Here is a 27916-nt window from a genome sequence, read left to right as displayed (position 1 = left end):
ATATACTTCTGTTTTCGTAAAATTAATTAGTTTAAATAAATAATATTATACGCTTTATGACAAGAAAAAATATGTTAATTTAATAATGTAGAAATATAGTAAAAAATAATTGGTAGAATACCATAGTGTCTGAATATTAATAACTGTAGAAGGTCTAGACGAAAGCGTGTCAGGCTTTAATTTATTCGGTCGTGGTTACTTCGCCGAGATTTCCTCAAACAAATTCTGACTTTTGTTCCCAGAAACAGAAGCCAGTGCCAAGACATAAACGAGTGCTTGAATCGTAACGGTGGCTGCAACGGTGAATGCGTTAACACTGCCGGAAGTTACTACTGTACGTGCAGCGGTGATTCGTTGTTGGCTTCCGACGAGAGAACTTGCATTTCAACGGAATTGAGATGCCGTGCCATGGAACCACCACTCCACGCCGAAGTGTGTAAACAATTTATTACGCAAAATGCTCGCAACTGCTATTAATATTGTATAGAACTTCCAAGGGATACGGGTTATCCCCATAGAAAATTTCATTTTATATAATATCCTTTGAATTATGTATTCAACGTTTGAGCACTGATCAATTTTAATAGAAAGCTGTTCAAAGTTATTTCGCTCTTTACAAGTTTCAACAGGTTTCTTTAAATTGATGTTGCAAGTTTAACGAGCAAGTAAATGTGAATTCTTGGAAAAGTGCTGTAAAAGTTATTCCGGGTTTAACAAGCCTCCATGTGAACTTGTTATTGGTTTTTTAATCGTCGCTGCAAGTTCGCCGCGAGCAGCAATGAATATTCCGCCGAAACTTTAAAATTGTTACTAGAAACAATGAAAAATGTTTTCTTCTCTGATAACTTTAGCGCACTCTTTTGTTTTAATTGGTTTTTACACAAGATCGGTAATCTCGAGGATTTTTTGATTCGTGGATTCTATCGCAGATTCGGTGGACAAATATTATACCAGAATTTGCATTTTAACGAGACGGTTTGGACATTTTTTTATTTCAATATTTGGTGATATGAAATTCTTGAATTATAGGAATTTGGAAATTTGAAAATGTGGTTATTTTAAGGCATTTGGAAGTTTAGGGAGTTAGGAATTTAGGGATTTAGGGATTTAGGGATTTTGAAAATTAACTAACTTGAGAACTTGGAAATTTGAGGATTTAGAGATTTAGTGATTCAAGAATATCCAGATTTAGGGATTTGAGAATTTGGGAATTTGGCGATTTGGGGATTTAGGGATTTGGGGATTTGGGAATTTGGGAATTTGCGAATTTGCGAATTTGCGAATTTGCATATTTCTGAATTTGGAAATCTGGGAATTTGGAAATTCGGGATTTTGGGAAATTGGGAATTTGAGAAATGGAGAATTTGCAACTTTGGAAAATTGGGAATTTGGGAATTTGGAGAATTGGGAGTTTGAGCGATTGAAAGTTTGGGAATTCGTGAATTTGGAGGATTGGGAGTTTTGGGGGATTGGAAGTTTGAGATTTCAGGAATTTGAGGGTTGGGGCGTTTGGAATATGGGAATTTGGCCATTTGAGAATTGTCGAATTTGAGTACTTTGACTATTGAAAAATTGAAGAATTAGGGAATTTTCCAAATTGAAGATTTAGTGATTTAAGAATTCAGGGATTTCGAAATATTCTAATTTGAAGATTTTGAAATACTTAGAAACTCAATGTAGAAACTCAAAATTTAGAAACTGAAGAATATGGTAATTTCAAAAATTAAAAGTTTGGAAATTTAGAAATTTGATCGTTGAAATTTGGAACTTTGAAAATTTAGAAATTTTGGAAATTAAAAAATTGTTGAGGTTAGCTTATAGAATTCATGGTCGTGTTTATTAGTTATATCCTACCTTGTACATTTTTCATTTGACAAAAGAAGTTTATAATATTAATATTGCAGTGGAACAAAACATATTACTTACTAGATTAATTTGGCAGCAAAATAATATAATTTATAATATACACAAAATTAATGAAGCATATTACACAAATTACGCTGTATGTAAAACCTTAGAACGAGAAACGAATGATTTCAATTTTCTTTTTCATTTCTCCAGAACAATTTTTCGGTATAAAGTGCAAACAAATATTGGAAATTGAACACTTTTCAATTTGCACATTTCCAACGAGTTTTAAAGATTTCATGATCACATATATGATCAAATATATAAATATTGCAAATTATGAGTAAACATGAATAAGGTGAAGAGGGAATGCAGACTGGTTTTTTTAAAGTTGGTATTTAATCATAAGTATTTTCAGTCTGCTATGTAAATACTTAACGCTATCGATATCGAACGCTTTACACAATTACTACTATTTAATTAATATTAACTAGGACCTTAATTTTCCTTGTACATTTTGATTTTGATAGGAAATTGTTTAAAATGTCAACTACTCTGCACTTTCCCCGAAAATAAGGTAAGAGTGTAACTTGAAGTTAAAAATATTTTGAAACTTTATTTCATGTGCAACGGGGCAAAATCAGAATTATTAACAATTTGAGGAAAATACGTGCATTTTTGTGCGCTATCTATGACAAATAGCTCACATCAACTTGTAGCACATTACTACATACTAGATCAGGGGTCGGCAACCTTTTTAGTCGGAAGAGTCAAAAATTACAATTTACAAAATTTCAAAGTTTTTAAAGAGCCACAAAATTTGTTCTTGCCAACAATAAATAGTACTCGCATAAATAAAGTTTTTTGATAAAAAAAAAACTAATCTATTTATTCATAAGAAAAAATATCTATTTATTCATATATAAGTAGTGTTTTTCACAACAAATTAGATAATATATATATGGCATTATTAGATAATTACTTATTATTTAAGTAAAAAATTAAAACAATTAAACATTTACTTACAACATTAACAGTTGACGACAGCGACGACGCGTGTCACGGGGGAGGGATGCGGTGAAAAGCGAGTACAAGTGGTTGGGAGATAGAATCGGTGCCTAATCCTCGTTAATCGATTCAGAACGATTTTTAAATGTTTTTTTTTTTTTTTGATAAAATAAATAATATTTGTGTATGGAACTAAAGAGCCGCAGCTTCACATCCAAAGAGCCGCATGTGGCTCGCGAGCCGCAGGTTGCCGACCCCTGTACTAGATGGAGAAATTTCGCTCATATTGTAATAAAAATAGCCTATACATATATGCACTTGCCCCGTTTACGAACTTACTCCACTTCACCTTATATCTTTATTAGCTATGGGCCTAATAATTGACACATTGAATGCTACGTCAGTCATTGGTGACTGGCTCTGATTTTGACTGATTTTGAGCAATGGCTGACATTAAAATATGTTATAAAACATTTACGTATTGTTTTAAGTAATTACCTGAAATTTATTTAAAATTTACTTAATTTTTATTTATTACAGTATTGTGTCATTAATGTATTTAAATATTTCTTTCCAAACAGTTTTTGTGGCTTTACTTTTATAGCGTGATCTGACGTGAATTTTCTTATAAATTCGTGTGGCACTCAACGTGTTAATTATTCGCTTCGTTTGTTGACTTCTCAACCTATGATTTTCTCAATTAATACGTCAGACGCAGAGAATTAATTATTGATGTAATGTTAACATAAAGAATGTTCAAATGTTAAGAATATTTTGGATACAATCACTGAGTGCAAGGGTTGTGATTAAATTTAACTTGAAATTCATTCCTGATGAAAACATGAGTAATTTTTGTCTCATATTAGCAGTTTTGTGCGTCACATGTAGGACACAATATTATAAGGCAAGAGATTTTTAAATCTCCGTAAATTATATAAATCATCATCTATAAGAAAAATATATACATTACATGTTAGATTTATTTAACAAAAATTGAATTTCTTCTTAAAAAATTATCCAGCAGTAAATTTTCTCTTATGTTGAAAACTCAAGTCAAGAGGATGCAGCTGTGTTCCTTAAGTTGCTTATTTCATCTGCGGGGGGTCTGTAGGCGTATGAATTAATGTTTCTTTTTGTAAAATATAGGAAATAGGCGGCGAAATAAAATAAAAAGCAGAAATAGTTTGTAAAAAGAAACTTTAATACTGGATCTAGAAATACGGAAAACACGTCTTTTCTTTTCAAGGATAACATTAAGAAGGTCGTTGAGGAAAAATTCGTTACAAGTCAATAGACCCTATGGGTCCTACAGTTAAAATAAACAGCTAAAGAACACAGCCTCTTGACTCGAACCTTCAACGTTAGAGAAAGTTTTATGACCCGATAATTTTTTAAGAAGAAAACATTTAATTTGTGTTAAATAAATCCAGCATAAAACATTAGGTCTATCTCATTTCGCCGCCTATTACATAATTCACTCTTCTACATCATGAAATTTTTGAATAAAAAACTTCTTACAAGTTAATTCAAATGTGCAAGTTTTGTGAATCATCTTGTATTTATTTGAATAAAAAAATGGAAGGATGAAAAATAATTTCTAGATGTGCATCGGTATTGTATTTCCTATATTCTTCTCATTCTAGATCAGATGTCCCGGTCATTCTTCCGGTGCAGTGGATTATCCCGTTGGAGCCAGATGTCATATACGATGTCGAAGGGGTTTCAGGCTAGAAGGACCCCACACGAGGTACTGCATGGCCGGCGACCGTTGGAACGGGAACGAACCGACTTGTATTCAAGAATCGATCGTGACCGATTCCCGTTACCATTCAGGTGAGCTCTTTCTTCGACCTTTTAACTTCCACGACGATTCTCTATCGCGTTAAACCAGTTTCGAACTTCCTCGCTAAAATTCACCTTGTGACATACGAGTTGTACAGATCGTTTCAAGATTGTTACAGCGCATTAATAATATGGCAAAGCTGTCGGGTGTATTTTTAATTCTTAGACAATTCTTGAACAAGCAACAATTGTAGTTGTTTGCTACGTGCAATTTGTACATAATTTAGCATGTTTTTTGAAATTCAACAAACTTTATTACTTAATTAATGTCGAATCGTTAAGTGGACAAGCAGTCGCGTATTTCTTACATCAGGCTAGACTTGATCTAAGGTATCCACAGTATGCTAGTAAAAATAGTACTACAATACTACTTGACAGTAACTAATTGAATTTTTACGTTTCTTGCTTTGCATGTATCAGATTTAGTAGGTATTTAGCATGTATTAGTTTTGGAAGGCAAAAAAGGAAAAAAACCATTTTCTTCCTAAAATCTTCAAATTCCAAATGCGTACATCCTTAAATTCCTAACATCCCTAAATTTCTATACTTGCAAATCGTTAAATTCTCAAATCTATAGGACCCCAAAATCCTAAATCCTGAAATTTTTACATCCCCAAATGGCTAGATTCTTAAATTTCTAAATCTTGATGTCCCCATATCTTCATATCTTTCAACCCTCGAATACCTAAATCCCCAAATCGCTAAATCCTCAAATCGCGAGATTGCTAAATTTCTACATCCCCAAATCTTTACATGTCCAAATCCCTACATCCCCAAATCTCTACATCCCCAAATCCCTATATGTTCACATCCGTACGTCCCTAAATCTTCACATCCTCAAATGCCTAGATCCCCAAATTCCTATATCCCCAAATTTCTACATCTCCAAATCCTAACATCCCCAAATCCCTTTATGCCCAAATCCCTTCATGCTCATATCTGCACATCCCCAAATTTCTACAATCCCAAATTCCTACACGTTCAAATCCATACGTCCCTAAATCCTCACATCCCCAAATCCCTAGATTCTCATTCCTCTACATCCCCAAATATCCGTAATCCTAAATAACTACATTCCGAAACCTCCAGGTCCCCAAATTCCTAAATCCTAAAATTCCCAAATATTCAAATCCACAAATCCCTAGACCCTTAAATCTCAACTGAAATTCTCAAATATCCCGGAAAGAGAATGATTTCTTTTTTTTTCTTGCAATTGAATTAAACGATTAGAAAATTTGAAAGTTTATTTCTCTGTTTCCATAAGTAGATGAATATACATTCTGATGTTAAATAAACATCATCTAATTTATTTTTTATGTATGATCATTGCATTGCTATTTACAAAATATATACAAAAGGAGGTCTAAATTTTTAGATGTTTATTTCTCTGGATGAGAAATTTTTAGTGTATTTACACTTAGCATATTTTTCATTTACCAGTTAATTCAAAGGAGAGTTGCAGAATGTGTCAACTTGCCCTTGTATTCCTTATCGCAGCATATAATTCTATTGAACAACGAGCTAATTTAGAACCGCTATATAGAAATCGTGGGTACCGTTTCAATTGAACGAAACTTGGGAAACCAAGGCGGTGGTTGGTTTCTGCAAGCGATCGAGAAGAAAGATCGCCGGCAGCTGCAATTATTTACCAACGAAAATCCTCTGGCGCGTTTAATTAGTCACACGGCTGCTCTAAACAGCTTTTAATAATAGGAAGTTCCGGCGTAAAGACCGGTTGCTAACGACGCTATACGTTAACACCACGCCTTAACGAGCTTACAGGGACCAGCTCTTAGCTTTCTTTTACATTTCATTTTTCGTTCAACCTTCTTCTTCTTTTTTTTCTTTCCGCTTAACGGCATGGAAATTTTCCTGTGTTTAGATTGTAAAACGAAAAGGTATTGGTGCTGTAACCGTAATTGTTGCGTCCTAAACGGCTAATCGCGGAAATATCGGAAAATATAGCTCAGTTGTAAATATCGTTGATTGGAATAAAAAGCAGTTTCACATTGAAAGAAGATGAATTTAAATATTTGATATATTTGAGATATAATTGTTCATATAAAGAAGGATAGTTCTAACGTTTTGCTTGTTCAGATTAATCGATCAATTATTAATTATTTTAGCAATAATAAGCGTTATAAATTGATCAATGTGATATTAGTATTACGCAAATGTATTATTAATCGGTACCCTATGTGTGTATAAGAGTTATACAGAGTATTTCTGAAGTTCGATCCCCAGTTATCACCATGAGATGGTGATTGACTTTGACCTTGAATGGTCGTTTCTTAAACGGAGCACCCCATCCTTTATTGCACATTCTTGTAACTTTCGTCGTCGTTTTCTGAACATTATCTATGTCTGTTTTTGTGCAAAATATTCCTAAGATATGAAGCTTCAAAGTCGACGAAACTTTAAAGCTTCATGTTTTGAAAATAATTTGCACAAAAGACAAATATAGGTGTTGTTCTGAAAACATCTTGACGAGGGCTGCTGAAATATGCAATAAAAAATGAGCGATTCTATTTAAGAAATTGAAGATAACGTTCAAACGGCCATCTTACAGTCAAATAGCTGCCATCATTTTATGTTTCCTTATTGTAAATTATAATATACTGAAATTATAATATATTCACTTGTAAATATTATAATTTATGTTTATTGTAAATTGTAAGTGTCTAATTAACTAGAACAAGAAAAATTTTTTGAACAAGAAAAATAGTAGTTGCAATAATTTCATTATTGAGAAGTTAATAAATCTATTATTAATTTGTCGTCAATCGATAAACACAATATTAATACCGTTAAAAAATATTATTAATCAATATTCAACACGTGAATCGTAACTGCAGGAATACAGCGTGATTTTACAATCATATAAATATCGGAGATTGATTGATAGAGAACATGTGGTTTGTGTTAAAAGCAGTTGAGTTCAAATATTCTTTAAAGTATCTGTAATAAATTTAGTTTCGAGACAAAACGTGACAGTTTTTACAATTACATCCTATATTTCAATTTTCAATTTTCTTAAGTGGTAATAATAATGTAGCTCTAAACAAATATTTTTAAATACTTATTTGTTATACGTTCAAATATTTTCAAACATTTATTTTTTAGGTTTTCAAATATGTTTTAATATTTGAAATATTTATTTATTACATTTTCAAATATTTGCAGAATTTGTTTAAAGAACAATTATATAATAATGCAAATTTGCAACTTTTTATGAAAACAGATAAAAAATTGTAATTACAAATAATAACAAATGTTCTCTAAAAATTTATTAATTATGAAATTTACAATATATTTATGTTCGATATAACACAAGCGTATGACAGATAAAGGGTTATAAATGATAACAGGATAATAAATAAATATATTATCTATATTGGTTAAATTGGTTACCTAATCAATCATTAGTTCATTAATCATCGAATAATTTAATAAGTGATAGTTGCAATAAATCAATCAACACTAATATTGTTAAATTATAGATATTATTAGTCAATATATTGTAGGTACATAAAAACAATGTCGTCGTAAATTTTTGTTTTTGTTTCGCATGTATTCTGTACAAAACAAAAATTTTCTTAGATATACGAAATATTACATTAAAATTAATTATTGGCAATTAATAATTATACTGTACTAAATTTAATAACAATTAATTGATATTTTTCTGCTTATTCTTGTTTGGAACCCTCTAAATATAGATTTGTGTACGGCACTGTGCGTTGATTCATCAATCAAAACCGTCACTGTTCCACTGTCGTGAAACATGTATCACCTAACAGATCACTGATATTTACGACTACGCTATATTTCTGTGGTTATTATACCGGAAATTAACTCCGCAGAAAATCTATAGCATCTGTTAAGTACAATTTTTAGAGTAAAGAAAATGTGAAACAAAAATATTTGTTTGAATATTTAAAATTAAAACTACTAACTAATAGATCAATATTCCTCTTTCATTTTGTTAATTTCTTTTCAAATAATTATAAATGAAATTGTATTAGTATTTAGTAACAAATCGTGGAAATTTATGATAACACTATATTTCTGTAGGAATTATATGACACATTAATCCTACAGTAAATTCATGACAACTGTTAAAATAAACAGTTGGTCATTGACGGAGAAATTTATCTTATATAATATCTTATCCTCTAACTAAGTATACATGTTAACAAACACCTTAACCCTTTCACTACGAAAGACGTAAATATACGTCCTGAGAAGTCTATCGATATACACGAAAGACGTATATATACGTCCTGAGAAGTCTATCGATATACACGAAAGACGTATATATACGTCCTGCGAAATCTATCGATGTACACGAAAGACGTAAATATACATCCCTAGATGTATCTTATTGAAAGGTCTTATTGAAAGGCATTTTCCTAGCACATATTTTAATCCGTCTTTAAAAAAAAAAAAAGATTCTGCTCGAAAATGTGCAGTATGCAGTAAACATAAAATTCGTCGAGAAACTAGGTACGAATGCAAAGAATGTGATGTAGCTTTGCTACATTTTTATAAAAGGCTACTTAAAATAAATCAATAATAGATATATTTAATTTATTTGTGATGGAAATGGGAATACAGATTTATAATATAATATTGAAAACTATTAAATATAAGACAACACAATTAACACAATTTGAACACTAAATGAATTTATTTTAAAACGAGAAACAACAAGGAAGGAACTTTAAATGAAACACAAGATCTTTTAATATACGTGTACGATATCGTAATTGCAGAGAGAACAGTAAAGAATAATTATATATACTGCTCAAAAGAAGTATGCCATAGAAAAATTTTTGGCAAAAATTGGGCAAATTTAACTGATGATAACTCCGTGAAAAATCATTCTTTAAAGTTCTGTATCTTTGCGGAAAAAAATGGTAGCGGTTTTTCACGTACTGGAAACTAAAAATGAAGGTTTGGACTTTATGCTGCTCTAAACAGTATCACCAAAAAAAAAAATGTGGCAAGTCCATGCATTTCGTCAAACTTTGTAATTTTCAATATTGCAAACATGACCTCACATTTACGGTGTTATTGTGGTAGGGATGCATCAAATTTAAAATCAAATTATAGGATCTTAAAGTAGAGATCTCAAGCTTTAATTTAAAAAAAAGAGCATAACTTTGCGATAATTTTTCACGGAGTTATCATCAGTCAAATTTGCCCAAATTTTGCCTAAAATTTTTCTATGCCATATTTCTTTTGAGCAGTGTAGATATTATTTTATTTTAACATTTGAGGATCTAATTGAAACGAGCGGTATCATATAGATAGTAGATAAATATACATACTTGATTACCGACTTATTGGCAAATTACCGACATATTTCTGCATTTATTTTTGCTGTTTTCAACAATTTGCAATGATTGTTTTTTAAGTCCTACGAATAGTATCAAATTTCCGGATACTGTTATGGTTACTGGTCTGCACGGCGCAGCGACCGACATGCGTCTAACGCGTCGTCCCTGTTGATGGATTACTCCAAAATCGCGCCGTAGTGAAAGGGTTAATATAAGATTAATTTTTCAAATAGTAAATAAAGTAATTGTAACTACAATATTTTAACATTTATATCAATAAATAGGTCTATTTATTATTTTTTCAATAACAATTTATTCAATAAAATGAATTGAACAATTAGTTATTAATGAGGATGTGGTCGCTGATGAATTTATTTTACTAGTTTTCACTCGTTGGCAGACTCTCCGCTTTCAGACCTCCTTAACCACTTTTCGACATTTCTGACAACTTTTGAGATTTTTGGTTCATGTTAAGAAAATATGTTACGATACATGTGAAAGTCATGTTAAGATTTTCTGACAAAAAGTCATACTTGCCACAGTTTGGCCTGCAGTTGTATGCATTAGTGAGTCGGGGTGGAATTTTATAGTATTTTGATGTATTCAGAAACTGACCTTATTAAGACCTGTTGTTAACAGACACCTTAATAAGAAACCAATCTTCAAGGTAATAAATCAAGTATTTCAAGATTTTAATCAATAGATAGCTTTACTTACCATCCTTAATGAAATGAAATGAACATTTGGTCACTAAGGTGCATGTGGACATTCATGGTACACTCACCTTATGTTCTATCGCTATACAACACAATTTTTATTTAGTTCAAATATTTCACCTTGATAATGTTGCAGTGTCTAAAAAATATCAGTCCATCAATCTGCATTTGCATTAAATTTCCTCACCTACGTATTTAACAACATGCTATCAAAGTAATATCCGTCAGCAGTGATCTGCAAAACAGTCATCGTGTTAATGAAATGCCGCCCACATATGGTACATTCTCAAAACTGCCGTCGGCACATATCTTATATTGTGAAATAATTATGGAACATACGATTACGTATCTAAGGTCGACACACGTTTGAACGGTAACGGTACAGTTATATACGCGATATGGGATACCATGGTAATTGAGCCCTGCAGCAATTTAGCGAGCAGTCGATAATTTGATTACGAGCGTGGAGACAGTTCCGAGGAACGCGATAATTCCGAAGGCTAGAATCCGTCATAGCTCGGTGTTTGCTTCGTGCCTATTTTCCTACAACTATAATTCCGTTAGACATTTCACGGAAAACCGCGTGTTTAATAGCAGGCTTTGTTGCTTCAGACATGCCACGACCGTTCGTGAGGTGTCCGAGGGACATGGACGTGGAACTACCCGCAAGGCAGAACACGATACGCGTCTCGTTTCCGCAGCCTAAATCCAACATGAATTGGTGGAGGTATTTATAAATATATATTTATTAATTTAGTAATACGTTGCAATCTGCGGTTAGAAATGGGTTAGGTTAGGTAAATGTCGCAGTGGTCGAAGGATTAACTGTTACGTCATTTATATGTGACGTCTAAATTTTCACACGAATCTATCATCTATGTTATTAAAAATTTGCTTTGTAGTCTAATTGAAAATGCTTCTTTTTGCTACTTGGAAATATGAGTAATAAACATAACATGGTAGTGTACAAATATTTTATAAAATTTGTTACAAATAAAAGTACTACTTAAACAAATTTTCAACTATTTCAGCTTGGCAAACGATGTATCAAGTATGTGTTTTGCAAATTGTCTTAAAAAGTAAATTATCAAATGTGCAATATGTGTTATATCTTTGAGAAAACTTGTAATTTAAAATTTCGAGTACCTATTGTAAACACATAGTAGAACAAAAATGAGATATATGTGGGGATTTTAAAATGCAAATGATTAAACGTGTCTGAAACTATCGAAAACGATACCAAACACTTATTGTTGATTTAACGACTGACGTCAATAACGACCAAGATTGTCGTCAACAATAACACGGTTTTTTATCGATGTCAATGACGACAGGTTCCTATTATCAGACGGCTGTCAATATTTATGTACACAGCAAATTTAGTGTGTCTCCTCAGTCTGTCCTCAAAATTTCGAGTCAATAGTCTCAAAATTGCTACCCGTAGCGTGATACAGACAAACAAACAAGTAAACAAAGAGATGCAGATCGAGTCGTCCCAGGAGCAGAACTACGTTCTACAATAAGAATAAGTGAATTTTGCTTCAATAAGGTTTTGTGAAGATTTTCGGGTTTTAAGGTTAATATTGTGAGAGTGAATGTAAGAATTCATTGAAAGAGTGAATAGCAAAGTATGAATGTATTACAAGCGGGCGTAGTGGTTTTGAAAGTATGATTGGGAAAGGAATGAAAAGACGAATGATAAATAGATTGCATTCAGAATTCATACTCCTATATTATTTCATAGTAAGGATATGATAAAATTTACTCTATAGTAAAAATCGTGTGTTGAAAAAGATTATTTTCAAATGTATTAAATTCATATTAAATGTAAATGCGTTATTGTTACACTGCTGCAATAGATTGTATAATAACAGGGTGGCTCATCACATTTTGCCATCTAGATTTGCGCCATTATTATTACTCATAGCAAACAATGTTTCAGCTGAAGTTGAATGGTTTTGAGAGGGGCATATGCTGGTGGTATATTTTTTTGTGGACGTGTAAAGAACATATGAAGGTCATTAATGGTTTTTTAAATGGAATCATATATTTTTTATTGCATCAGCTGATACTTCTTCATATTCTTTGCAGAAAAGTATTAATCTATTTATGAGAAAAAATCATTAGTGTAGGGAATATAACGTAATTCGTGAGGTAGTATACGATGTATTATGCGGGGTTCAACGGAATTTTTCGATGAAGTCTTTTGTTTTATTTGACGCGTACAACCCTGCACGCGTGCTCGGGGTAGAAGTTTTTAAGACGCCGCGACGGAAAGACGTTTCAATATTATCCAGCATTGTATTAAACTATATTTATATCAAACTTGTACTACACTTACATTAAACTTATATTAAAACCTATATTAGTTTAGAAGATATTTTAATTTTAATATCTACTTACAGAAAAGGTTCAATGTAGCGACCATTTGTATCAGACCACTTTCTGAATCGAGAAATTAATGACTTATTAACATTCCATAGTATATAATCTTTCTGCATGTGTAGCACTTTTCTCAGCTTCAAAATAAACTGATAACATGTCTAGCTTTTCTTCTATAGAATACCTCATTATGAAGTGATAATTCATCGTATCGTCGTATTCACCGTATTAAAGACATAACAGAGACTAAATTTCACTGTTATTGCGTAACAAAAAAAAAAACAAAAACTCACAATTCGTTTAGTAACACGTGACCTCTCAAAGCATGTAGAAAAACATTTACTGTTAAGTTACGGCAATTCATAATATTGACCAGGAAGTTACGATTTCCTAACAAGTTAGAATTAAAATATCTCCTAAACTAATGATTTTTTCTCATAAATAGATTAACACTTTTTTGTAAAGAATACGAAGGAGTATCAGCTGATGCAATAAAAAATGTATGATTCCATTTAAAAAAACATTAATGACCTTCATATGTCCTTTACACGTCCATCTACAAAAAAATATACCACCAGCATATGCTCCTCTCGAAACCATTCAACTTCATCTGAAACATTGTTTGCTATGAGTAATAATAATGACGCAAAATCTAGATGGCAAAATATGGTGAGCCACCCTGTATACTTAGAATTAGAAAATTAAGATTTGAAAGCTTAGTAATTTAGAAATGTAGATGCTGATGAATTTGGCAAGTTGGTAGTAGTATAAAAGTATACTATTCTATAAACCTAATCATTAATTCGTGTCAAATTCCATAGTCTTCATTCGACAAATTACTCGCTACAAATTAATTAAGATATGAATCCCAACGGCGAATTGCGTTCATCCATTAGACGGAACATCAAAGCATCGAAATTAATTTCTTTTCTGCAATGTTCTGTGTACAGTCTACGATATATTCTCATAATGGAATGGTTTAGTTTGCTCCGCAACGAGGACTACTCGCAAGCCTTTCCTGGCGCACAATAGGAATTCCAAACGAGCTTAGAGGTTAGGTTCCCTCGAAGGATGTATATACGTCTTTGGACATGTATCAGTGCTCTCGTGTATCCATTTATTCGACCCAGTGTCGTTTGCACACGATTTTACGCGACCAGATAGAGACATCACTCTGCAATCCGTACAAATGTCAATCATATAGCTGACAAGGATGTACAGCTGTGAGCAAATCTGGCTTCCAGTGCTAGGTTTCATTATTTGGCTATTTGGGGGTTTTAAAAGTGGAGAATTTTAAAAAAAAGAAATTTAGGGATTTGAAAATTAGGCACTCACAAAAAAATTTAGAGGTATTGAAGAATTTGGTGCTTTGGAAATTGAAGGATTAGTGAATTTGGAAATTTAGTAATATGGAAATTTGGAAATTTGAGGATTTAGAAATTTAAAGACTAGTAAATTTGGAAATTTAGTAATTTGGACATTTGAGAATTCTAATATTTGGAAAATGGATTTGTGTTTTTGTTGAAGTGAAATTTTGCAAATTACGGCATTTTTAAATTTCGCAATTTAATAATCTGATATTAAGTCATTTTGAAATTTACAAATTTGAAAATTTTGAAGTTTTGAAACTTACAATAATAATTTGGGAATTTGCGGATATGGACGTTTAACAATCTGTGAAAATATAAAGTTTACGAATTTTTTCATAAGAAATTGTCATAATTTAGAAATTTAGAGTTTTAACTATCTAAAGATCTTGAAACTTGTATAAGTTTTAAAGTTTGAGTCATTTGAAATTTGACAATTTGAAATATTTAAATCTTAGAAATTTGCAAATTTGAAAGTTTTTGGATTTACGAAATTGTAAAACTTGAAAATTCGTAAATGCAGAAAGTTGGGAATATAAAAATAAGGCACTTGCAACTTCGAAAATTGGAAATTTAGTAATCTTGCAATAGTGGTCCTAACTAGATGGCAAAGGGCTGTATATGCAACATATGTAATTTAATGTATTGTAAAAATAATATACTTAACCAGTTAACTGTGACGCCCTCGTTTGAGAGCGCGCACCGTTTTGTGTCGCCAGAATCGAGCCATGACGAGTATACTCGTCAATCACAGAGTAAGTTGCGCTGGTAAGATATTGGATCAAAAAGATGGGTTTATTTTATAAAATTGACATTTTTATTACTAATGTATATTTATTTGGTTAACTTAAACATATATTACATACTTATTAGATGAAAAACGCAATAAAAATTAAATGCATATGATAGACCATCCCTGAAGGGACCCTATCATAAATCAGCTTTCCGACTTTTGCTTTTGCTTTCCTTTCACGCTAACATCTAAAAAACGTTGTTGTCGCACATAAATAAATTCGTTGTGCGAACTGGTAAGCTGTTTCAGCCGGTGCATACGGGGACACATGAGTTCATCTCAAATTATTTATATTTTTTATTTGTTTGTTTTATTCTGGCATGGCCTCAAAATATTCTAAACACCTTGAAATTTGAGAATATGTTTTGTTTTTCTTAAAAATTACAATTTAAATAGCCAATGGTCGCTACTTTATACGCATGACGAGTATACTCGTCAATACACAAAATCGTGCCACTTCTCCATGACGAGTATACTCGTCAATCACAGTTAACTGGTTAATAGAATAAAAATATCCATCCTATTTCATCGATTAAGGTTTCAAAATACGGTACTTCTTGTTTGTGTACAATTTAGCAGTTCACTGAAATTGCATCCGTGATAAAATCTGATGTATCATCGTCATGCTAGATTTTACCTTAGGTTAACGAATGACTTGGTTGTTTTGTGTGTAGGTATGTGGATGCTTCCCCGCCATGGGCCAAGCAATTACAAGCGGATTTACCAGCTGGTACAACGGTTGTCACCTTTACAGCTTGGTCGCCTGTATCGAATTACACCAGCACGTGTAGGATAGTGATACGTGTTCGAGGTGAGTAGCTAAAGTCAATCGACCATGCATGTATTTAAATGTTTGATCACTAGACTCTGGATAATTTCAATATTTCGTATGGTTCGTATACTAGGATCAAATAAATATTGAATAAATTTATAAAATTTTGATTCTTTTCTATATATTTATACTTACAGGGCATATTTAAAGTAACTTTTCAAATGCCCATATTTCTAGATTAATAAATTTTAACGTTTTCAAATTTCGAAATTCTTTATTGTTCAAATTTCTACATTTTTAAATGTATAGAGTCATCATTTATATATACGTTTCTAAATTTTCAAATTTCCTCAGTTCGAAATCCGAGGATTTGCATATTTTTAGACTACTGGATTTTTAGACTTTCATTTCCCCAAATTTTAAGATTCCAATATTCCCAAATAGTTATATTCTTAAATTTTTTAGTTTCAAATTCCTTGCTCTCCAAATTCTGAAGTCTACAAAATTCAAAATTCCCAAATTTCTAAATTATCACATTCCTAGATTTTTAAATTTTACCGTCACTAAATATTTATGTTCTGAAATTCCTAGTTTTCCAAATTCCTAGGTCCTCAAAATTCTTGATGTTCCAATTTCCAAATTTCCATATTCCTAGGTCCCTAAATCACGATATTATCAAATATTTATGTTGCAAAATTTTAAACTCTCCATATCCTTAGATTCTTGTATTTCCAGATCCCGACATTCCACTGTTCTTGAATGCTTATATCTTCTTTATAGGTCTTCAAATCCCTACCCCTAGATTGTCAAACTTGTAAATGTTCAAGAGTCTAGATCTCCATATCCTAAAGTCTACATATTTGAGTCTTCAAATTCCTAGATTGCCAAATCCCTAAATGCGATATTCCTTTTCACCAAATTTCTAAATCCTCAAATTCGCAGATTTTTGTACCTGTAAATCTCCAAATTCCAAATACTTATGTACTCAAATTTCTAGCTTTCCAAGTTCCTAGATGCACAAATTTCTATGTCTCTTTTCTAGATTTTTAAACTCCTATACCACTAAATCGTAGGATCTCCGAATCACGAAATTTCTGTATTCTCATGTCTACAATTTGTATACAATCCAAAATCCCAAAGCACCTAAATTGTAATGGCCCTAAATTTTTAATTCATTACCAAATTCGTGTCGATAAAAGTCGCTAAGGATCTACGTGCAAGTGGCATTTTCTCCTTGGTTGCCATATTTTCCTTGGAGAAGATAGGTTGCCTTTTGTAGGTTTAATAATTTGTGTTTTAAATTGGTGAATGTGGAATACGTAATACCTCCTCCAAGAAATTTTCTACTATCAATCGTTATTTATTCTGTAAACTATTGTAATGTTTTGCTAAGTGTATATCGAATGAAAGCAGTACCAAAGTTCGTCCCTCGTTTGTTAACAAGAAGTTTCTGCGAGCATTGTTAACAAGAAGTTGGTACGAAGTTCTTTTATCTGATTGCTAATAGGATGAGTTGTGCCCAAGCAATGAACGAATAAAAAAGAATAACGACGATAATAAAGGAAAATTGTAGATACTGAAAACAAAGGAACAATGGTAGCGAAAAAATGAATGGAAAATGAAACTCGAGCTGTTTGTTATTTGATTTTTATATAGAATATTATGGGAATATTGCTTAAATTAAATATTATTCTGTAGAGATGTTGCTTATTAAATGTCTACCTAAATATCTACGTATGAAATATTACTTGTGAAATATTATTTATTATTATTAAATGTCAGAAATATTACTCTGTCGTGATTGAACAATCTTCGATTTTTTAATTTTTTAATTTTTACTGCAAACAAGTTTTTAATTCAGAATTTGTTTCCTTTATTGCAATTTTTTGTTAAAATTTTGCTTAATCATATTTCTCTTTACAATTTATTTATTTATTTATTTTACATAATTTACTCAATCTAATCAATGTACATAATTCACTTGATTCACTTGATTTACCTAGGTTTTATCTATTTAACCTATTTCACTTATTTCATTTGTTTCATTTACTTTAATCACTATTTTACTTTATTTACTTCATTTACTTTATTTAAGCCCCTTTATGCAAGAACAAATGGAACGTGCAGGAAGAAGATTTAATTTTAGATTTTTATAATCATATACTACATATAAGACGCAGATTACAGTTTAATTAAGAAAAAATTAGTGAAGGGAAGAAATATAATACGGCTCAATTAACTATGTTAGTACACTATGTATATTCTATGAAGCATGCATGTTACATATGTACGCGAAAAGTAATATAATTGAGAATTAAAGACGGTTGGTTAACGAGTGTTTTAGGGATACTAACAAGTTCCTGAATACATCAATATTTTGATAAACCAAATTAGTATAACTTCCGATTCGATTTATGAAACTAAAATACATAGTCTTTTAGGCAAGTTGGAAATATTCAAAGAGAAAAGTTGAATTTCCATCGGACAAGACATCATGCTTTCAATTATTTTGCAAAAGAATATAACGTCAAGCATTTCCTTCTATTTCATAGATTTTTAATGTTTAGGTTATAAAAATTGAGCGAATAACATCAAAACAAAGGATTATTATTGGAAAAATAAAAATAGAAATAAAATAGTGAAAAATGACTTTCAGCATCGATTTTTCAGTGAACGTATGGACTAAAGTGATAAATAATTTTTTATTGGATCAGATATTGAAAACTGAAGATTTACAGCAAGCTATTACAGAGATTTTATAAAAATAAATTATCTCTATAGCTGGAAGATGTATCTATCTTTTACAGTAAGAAAGTAAGTGTCCTTCTAGTAAGATGGAGCACCATAATAACGCGGAAAAACAGGTAACAGCTTTAGAGGATAAACAATTTATTCGCAGCACTACCTATGTATTTTCAAAAATATTCTGTATACACAATATGGAGTATAATACACTTCTTTAGGTAAAATGGCGATAGTATATTCAAGAATTCCAACACGTTATGTCCGAGTTGAATCTGTTTTTATTTTCCTTTTAACGTGTGATAAAAAAGTGATGAAGAGTGCTTATCGATGATAGAGATTTCGAGGACGAATAAATATGCGTATTTAAGGTCCTATGAAATAGGTACGGTAGAAAAGAAGGTAGAAAGCACCTGTGCGTGAGAGGATTCTTTCGCATAATGGAATTAGAAACGCTTATAAAATTGTGGAAAGAAAGGAATGTGTATTTTAAATGACTCCGTAAGTTTCCCCAACACAATTTTTATTCTATGTTTCGTACGTAAATATGTTCGAAAGTGCGATGCTGACTTCGTAAAAGTTTATATTGCCCCAGCGTTTGTCAAACCTCCTCCCTGAAAACTCATTAGAAAAAGGAAAGAAGTATAGATAGAGGGAGATAATTGAGAAAGTGGGAAAGTCCTAGAAAACCGTTGAAAAATTCGGAAAGGTGCAGATAACGTAAAAAAGTAATAAAAAGAAAGTAAAGAAGTTCGTAAAGGCTTAAGAGCTGACACTAACCAGGTTGCGGTGAGACTCTGCAGAAAACGTGAAAAATTAGAGGACGTAGAATTAGAGCGGATAGAAAACAGAAAAAGGGACTTTGGGAAATAGAAAAGATATAGAAAACAGAAACAGTAACGGCGCGTGTGATGTCATGGGTACCACATAATATGGTGCAGAGAAGAGAAACTCGAAACAGAATTTGTATTATTAGTTATTTAGTATTAATATAGAATATAAGTATAGTGAGTAATATAAAAGTGAGTATTTAGAAGGTAATGTTAACCTACTTCCCAGAAAAAACATCCTAACAGAAAGTAACACAAAATATCATTTTGAATATAGGTTCAATATATTGCTAAAAAACAGTTTATGAGTACTATAACTTACTTTAATGCGATAAGTAGATGAATTTTACTATTTAATAAAAGATATATTATACTCGGGTCGCGTTCATTAAAAATGTCATTAGATCAATATTATTTCGGCGACAAAATTGTGGACATAAATATTCGCACAATCGAAGTGCAAAGTCATTATGAAAATGTCCTCTTTCTCTCATCCAGTCTTTTACAAGACGCTAGGATGATCCCAGTTTTTGAGTATGTGTACCATTGCTAGTAAACATTTATTAAATTTTATTTAGTTAAAGTTTCATTGAAATTTGACTGTAATCTAACTGAAATTCGAAGCAAATTATACTTGCCTACGAACACTTTGCTGTGATTAATACTGTGATGTATATAGCCTTCTGTATTGAGTCCGCTGTAATTTTTGAAACAGTCCGTGTGAATTTCACTAGCAATATTAATGTGTTCCTTTCTAATTCGTAGTGTAGTTAACGTTTCACGATTATCGATTACAATCATACTATAGTAGCTTGTGTTAGTATCGACCATTTCCAATATCTAATGACCGTCTACTTTTCTACCACGACTGTATTTCCTTTTACTAAATTTCGCTTCGTTCATCTTCTACATCGTGTAAAAATATCAACCATTCATAAAAAAGATTTATGAAATATTCTCGGTACGATTGAATATTCAGTTTAACCAATACTACTCGTATTTTTCTATACTGTAATTATATACCTGAACAACAAAGTGGCGAAGCAGAGACTAAGACTCCTCCTAATAAATCTCGACTCTCCAAATCGCTGTACTTTATCTAACTTTATTGAATACCATCCGATTATGCAAAAGAAATTAAAAGAAAATGGTGTTTCAAAAATTAGCGTAAGAATATTCTGTCGAAATCTATAAACTTGAAATATTTAAAATCCTGTGAGCACGACAATTCCACGGAAGTAATCGCACTAAACAACTATGCAAAGGCCGCTATCGCAACGCACGATAGAATTAATGGTTACGATCGCAGACAGTTCGAATAGAAACGTTATTTTGCGGTATTGTTTGATCTCGCTTACGCGTGATTTACGATCGTGCTGTTTAACCGCTAGATAATAATGTCATCGCCTAAAGGAAGGGTTTCCATGATACCAAAAGAGAAAAGAATCGCAGTTTGCTATCACATATCATTCCCCGAGCAACCAAGCAAACATGCTTTCTTACGAGCTTTCCTTTGTTTTTGTATTTTTCGCTGCGGGTGTGTACAGTCGAGAGCAAATCTAATTTAAATCTACACAAGTGTTGTATTCTGTCAAACTTGACACTTTATTACATTAACCCTTAATGATCACAGTTCATCAGAATAACACACCTAGCATAATTGGACATTTAAGACCCTAGTCAGTAAAAATGTTTTTTTACAAAGAAGCTACTCACTATTTTGATTTAGAAAAATTTTAAATAATTTTTAGAAGTTATTTGAACACATTTCACAGTTGATTTCAGTAAATTTAAATGTTGAATATGAAGAAAAATTCAGAAACGTGAAGAAATTGAAAAAGTAACAGTTTTCACAGAAATGTTTAAATTTTTTTTCGATCTTAATATAAAGAGCTAAAAATTTAACTGAACACTCTTGACGTGCAACAGTTTCAGGGGCAAAATAGTCAAAAATATCGGGGTTTCAAAGGTGCTTATTCAGATTTTCAGGATATGAAGTGGCTAAAATTGAAGCTAAATACGCTGGGGTAGTTTTCATACCCAAGTGATCGTTAAGGACTAAATTGAATACAAGTATTTGAACCTTGGACGAAATACTAGTATTAATGTGCAATACAATAGTATTCCAGTAAATATATCTAGTTACTAACTTGTATTGATTGATTAATTGATTTTATAAGGGCCTCGACTTACTAACATGAAACTGTTCAAAATGTTTTGTCGCTTTAAAAAGAAAATTTGTACATTTACAGTTTAGTAAAGTTAAGAAGTATGTCATTTTAGATTTATTGTAAGAAATTAAATAATTAGAGTAAAGTGCCTGGATAGGTTAGTAAAAGATTAATTGATTTTTATCGAAGAAATGATTTGGGATATTTGCTATTAGAGATTCATTTACAATCCTTGAAGACGAATAATGAGTTAACTAAGAAAAAGGAGTCTCTGAATATTTGATATTCAATTGACGTACATTTACAAATTTGGAAATTTGGAAGTTTAGGAATTTGTGAGTGTGGGAACGTGGAAATATACAAATTTTAATTAAAAAATTGAAAGTCTGAAAATATAGAATGGAATTTGCAAACTTTTTCATTAAAAATTTAGAAAATTAAACAAATATTTAAGCTTTAGAACTTGAAATTTGGAAATATAAAAACATTAGGGACTTGAAAATAAAAAAATTGCAAATACGGAAATGTAGAAATTTATGAATTTATGAATTTTAAAATGTGCGTGTTTGAAAATTTTGAAAGTACTGAAATTTGACGATTTGAATATTTGGGAAAGATATTAAGTAAATTAGAAGTTTGTATAGTTGTGGATTTAGAAATTTGGGAATGTAAATTTGTGAGCAAAAAAATTGGAGGTTTAGAAATTAAAATATTTTCATATTTTGAAAATATATTATATAAATGAATACCTAAAATTACGAAATGTGGAAATTTAAGAAATCTGTCCATTTTAAAGTTTCAAAATGTAAGGACTTTAAAATTTAGTGATTCGAAAGTATACAATTGTAGGAACTTGAAAATTTGGAAATTTGGTATTTATTTTTTTGTTTAAATATTTATCCTTATCCAAGGGAAATAAGCATTGCACCCGAGTGTACCGCAACAGGGTGCAAGTAACGTGTCCCATAATTCTTCATCTTGATCGTTCAATATAACGTCTCTATTATTAATGTCAGCTATCTAGCATTGCCCTGAGTCGTTCGGACTTGCTTGTGACTCGAGATATTATCGACAATCTCTGTCTTTCTGCGATTTTCTCTTGCATCACGTGGTCTGGGAAAATATGACAACTTTGCATTGTTTCATTTTTTTTTACTGTAACTGAGGACATATATTTATACGTTCTTAACAAGCATAGGTCCAGGGAAAGGCTAAACTACGAGTTGTTCACTATTTATTACACATCTTGTGACTTTGACTAACATAGACTTCATCTTCCTATTTTCCCAATAATTAAATCCTCGCTCTGTGACAAACCAAATTCTTTTCGTTACATTTGAATTTTATATTCAATTCTAATTATTATCTATACTCAATGATTGCAAAGTGTGTCCAACATTTTAACTTTCTCCGTTTGTCTTAACATTGTAGCAGTAATTAATTAGGTACGAGTGACGCAGCTGCGTAGAAAATTGTAGGTTAAGGGGTTAATGCATTGTTGACCAGCAAATTTAAAAGCTATGCCATGTCATCGGTTATTTTGTGAATATGAAAGTGAAACAATCTGAACAAACTTCAATACACTTTATTTGTACATATCAAATTGAAATTCACCCAGCACAACATATACAATATATCTTCTATATAACTTTTAATTATTTTTTTACATAATAAACTGTGTGGCGATCAGATGAAATATTTAGATATAAAGTAAATGAATGCACAAATGTCTTGGTAAATAACAATTGAATGGGAATTTTGTCAATAATATTTCTGTTCAAAATGTCCATGTCCATAACAAATATAATTTACTTTTATAACTTCGAGTGATTATTTTATAAAAATTCATTCGACATTTCGCTAACTACCCTTGTAAAAATAAAGTAAAATAAATCTGAATATTATTTCGTCACTTAAATTAATTACAGGGTGATGTTTGGTTTATACTAAAAGGTCGTCAAATTACAAGGACTTTGTGTAGCCCATAATTGTTCGATTGTGCCTTTACCAACTCGGGTCAACATTTCTGTTCGTTCGCTTCGTTCTTCGTTATATTCGAATTGTCGATAGTGGAGTCAAATCTTTGCCCGACCCTGTCATCGGCAAACTTCCGTTTTACCCTTCGTGATTGCAAATCGACCACTTTGACTGTTTCTGCAGGGAAACACTTCAGCATCGAGAGAAATTACCTGGAAAACAATTTGACGAATCACGATTAAACGACATTGTTTGAAATAAATACATGTTCGATTAATATGATTGCGTTCGTTTGAATAATTAAGGATGGAGTGCAATGTGGAGTAAAATTGAGCCTACATACAGAAATTTAATGTGTGTAATATTTCCTGGAATTTTTAGCATTTAATTATTTACATGATGTTATTGTTATTCCGAAATGTTTGATATTATTGCCTATAGATTTAATTGTGTAATGTTAAAGTTTGATAGTACGCTAAATACGAATTACAGTACATAGTTAAGTGTTATTAATGTAGCAATGTAGTAATGTATACATATAGTCAATACATTTTTCATAGAATATAATTACTTGAATCTTCTTCTATTTTCCTCTTTACAATTTTTATTGATTTTTGAAAACATTTTTTAATTTTAAATTCTGATTTATAGTATAATATTTTTGTTTCTTTTTTTAAATTATGATTAGCAATATTATGCCATTGTTCCCAGTTTTCCTTAATTCTGTTTACTTTTCTTCAGTCTTCTTCAATTTCCTCAAATTTTTTCCTATTCTCTCCAATTTTCTCCAATTTTTATCAATATTCTTCAATTTTCTTCAACATTCTCCTAATTTTTCTCAATTTTAAATTATGATTTAAAATATACTGTTTACTTTTAAATTATAATGTAGAATACAATTTTAAACATTTTTTCAATTTCTATTAATTTCTCCATTTTTGCAACAACTTATTTTCTAATTTTTCCCAGTTTTATGTTGTGGTTTACAATATGTTTTGAACTAATTTTAAACTGTAATGAGCAATACAACTTTTTTTCTAATTTTCTAATTTTTAATAATTTTATGTAGACTAACAGTTAGTAGTTAAATACAATATATAATTTTAATTTGACCAGACCTTTTAATTTTATGGAGGACGTGTAGAATGCTGAAAATTTATAGTGATCCCAATTCTATGGTCAGGGACTGTAGTACTTTTTGCCAGTACTTATTATTTTATAGTTCTGCTATTTTCGTGTGATAACCATACTAGTTTTCCACATTTTTTACATTCGATCTACTTTCTTAACCTTCTCCGTGATCAAACAACAGTTTCCAGTTAACGCCATTTTAATCGCCGTAATTAGTCCAGCCAGAGAAACTGGTAAAAGCTAAAGTCGTAGATCGAGCAATTAAGAATTACCACGGAAGCCTTTGCGTCTGTCTGGATCAACAGTCTGTTTCCTGTAATTGCATATCGCCCTGTCCACCGGAAGGAACTCGCTTCAACGGAGTTTCACGAACTTCAGGAATGAGTAATTAAGCGGGACGCAGTTAAGTGCACTTCACCAACGAAACTGAAGTTCCCAGTATCGAGGTTTCGATTCGAGAACGATTTCGTTCACCGTTTTCGTAGCTTTCGAAAAACTTTCGAACCTTTTATTGCGTGTTCGATCGTCACAAACCGTCTTTTTTATCCATTTCCGTTTGCTGCTCCTTCCACGATCCACTTACCGTCATTTTCTCGTTCCTGTTTCTTTTGCTTCCCCAGCAGACCCCTGTAATATTGCCACGGATAAGAGTTTAGGAACGGAGAATTGTGGAAATTGGCAGCGAACGGTAATCGGGAGATCATTTCCCGTTTTCGATGCTGGAGAACTTGAATTATCGAGTGATAATAGCATACGCGATTACTTTACCTGTGTTTATCTACGAGACGTTTGTTATTCAGGGGTAGCATACTAATCTAGTCCTAAACTAACCCAACTTAACCCTAACTTAACCATAATCTATTTTACAGAATGTCGAAACTCGGGGATTAGGAAATCCAGAAATTTACAAATCCTCAAATCCACAAATACCAAAAACACCAAATTTCGGAACTCTTAAATTCTTAAACTCCCACATTTCCAAATCTTGAAATTTCCAAGCCTCTACATTTCGAAATTTATTTATTAATATACACCAAAATCCTCAAACTATTATATCACATGCTGAAATTATTGAAAAAGTTCTTAGATTTTGAATGTTGCAAATCCCTAAATTCTCTAAATTGAATAAGCTGAAAATTGCTAAATTAATTTTTTAAATCCTAAATTTTCAAATCCTAAATTTGTTCCTATTGTATACACTTCTGAAGTACGGACTATAATAGTCAAAATTTGTACAGTAGTTCCTATTGTATTTAGAATTCGATGATTTTTTGTTTTTCGAGGAAAGTTCATCTCTAGAGAGATGAAATTATCAGGTGGTCGGTTAAGCGGTGATAATATAACAAGCGTCTACTGTATCGCGACCTCGTATTCCATTCAGCACGCTCGTTAATGCCGTTCGATCGAGATTTCCGGTAAATCGCGAACGTTTTTGTTTGTCTTTGGACATCCGTTTCTGCACCGAGGAAACCCTTTCATCATCGACCACCACCTTGTAGTTTTCATTCAGAGTTTTGTTATCGGCAAACTTCCTCGGGAAACATGGAACGATTTTCCGTGAGTACCGGAAGAGAAGAGATGGAATTAATCGTACGAATTCGGAAGTTTGTTTCTGTGTGAAAGAAGTTCTTTTTATTCTGTCGTTAAAGTTCGTGAATTTACTGGAGACTAGAATGCTGCAGCGATTTAATTACTGTTTTTGATTTATTGAAATTTTATAATGGTCCCCACTTCATTCTGCAGCTGAAAAAATTATGAGAAATATGTGGGAAGCTTAAATGGGAATGAAATTCGAAGAACACTTTAGATATTACTTTCACAAAGTTATAAATTTTTAGATTTCTGAATTCAAAATTGTATTTCTGTATTTTTAAATCTGTAGATTTCAGATTTGTAAATTATCGGATAGAAACGAATTATACGAGGGTTGCCTTTTAAGTTTTTACAAAAAGTGAAACAGAAACGAACAAGTTCGAAACAAAGTGTTTTATTGCTTTTCGAAATATTCACCCTTAAGGTCTATACATTTTTGCATACGCTCAAACCAATTCTGGAAACATTTTTTCCACTCTGAAGCTGATATCGGAGAAACATGGTTTTGAAAGTCTTCAACAGCTTCTTGAGGTGATGAAAATCGCTGTCCGCGCATCTTTTGTTTGACAGTGGGGAACAAGAAAAAGTCATTAGGCGATAAATCGGGTGAATACGGGCAATGAGACATTGATTCGATGTTTTTCTCCTTCAAATATTCAAATCCTTTTTTTGCGCTTCGGTCAAATTATGCGGAATCCATCTGGAACATATCTTTCTCACGCCTAAATGTTCATGCAAAATCGATTGTATTGCAGTCTGCGATATCCTAAGAGACGCCTCTATCTGTCTGTAAGTCACATGCCGATCTTCTTTAATCATGTTGCGCACAGCATCGATGTTTCTCGGAATGACAACTGATTTTGGCCGACCTTCTCGACATTCATCACTGACGGACGCACGACCATAATGAAATTCTGCAAATCAATTGTAAACAGTCTTCTCTGATGGTGCTTCGTTACCAAAAATTGCACGAAGCGATTCTATGCATTGTTGTTGAGTAAGGCCTTTTTTAAAATCATAAAAAATCATCCAACGTAAGCCTTCACGAGTGATTTCCATTTTTGCACAAACTAGCTTCTTTTAAACGTTCACTATCAACAACTTACTCAGTCAATTTCTAAATTGCCACTGGCTTCGCAATAACAAACGTCAATGTTCAGAAATACAGTGGTGCCACAACTCATTAACGCCACCTATTGTTCGATTGTAAAAACTTAAAAGGCAACCCTCGTATCACTAACCTCTCCTTTATGGAATTACTAACTTTTAAAACGTTTGGATCTTTTAATTTTTGACTCTTCAAACTTTCAAATTTTTTAATTTTTATATTTTCTGAATTCTTTATTGACTTAATTCTGGTGTTCGTTGTTTGTTCAATTCTTCAATTCTTCAATTCTTCAAT

General features: G+C 31.8%; 1 protein-coding gene across 4 annotated transcripts in view; it reads left to right on the top strand.

Annotated features, from left to right (window-relative positions):
- Positions 1-27916, top strand: part of LOC100882492 (uncharacterized) — a 355400-nt gene that overhangs the window by 231792 nt on the left and 95692 nt on the right. For 2 of the 4 annotated variants that reach the window (XM_076530325.1, XM_012294487.2), the window contains 4 exons: positions 243-432; positions 4500-4689; positions 11369-11483; positions 15973-16109. In XM_076530325.1, the coding sequence (XP_076386440.1) occupies positions 243-432; positions 4500-4689; positions 11369-11483; positions 15973-16109 (632 nt within the window). Of the gene's footprint in view, positions 1-242; positions 433-4499; positions 4690-11368; positions 11484-15972; positions 16110-27916 lie in introns of those variants that run through there. The other 2 variants (XM_076530324.1, XR_013037779.1) reach the window with 2 other exon arrangements.

Source organism: Megachile rotundata, chromosome 4 (genome assembly GCF_050947335.1).
Source record: "Megachile rotundata isolate GNS110a chromosome 4, iyMegRotu1, whole genome shotgun sequence".
NCBI lineage: Eukaryota > Metazoa > Arthropoda > Insecta > Hymenoptera > Megachilidae > Megachile > Megachile rotundata.
This window is presented reverse-complemented; position numbering and strand designations above follow the sequence as displayed.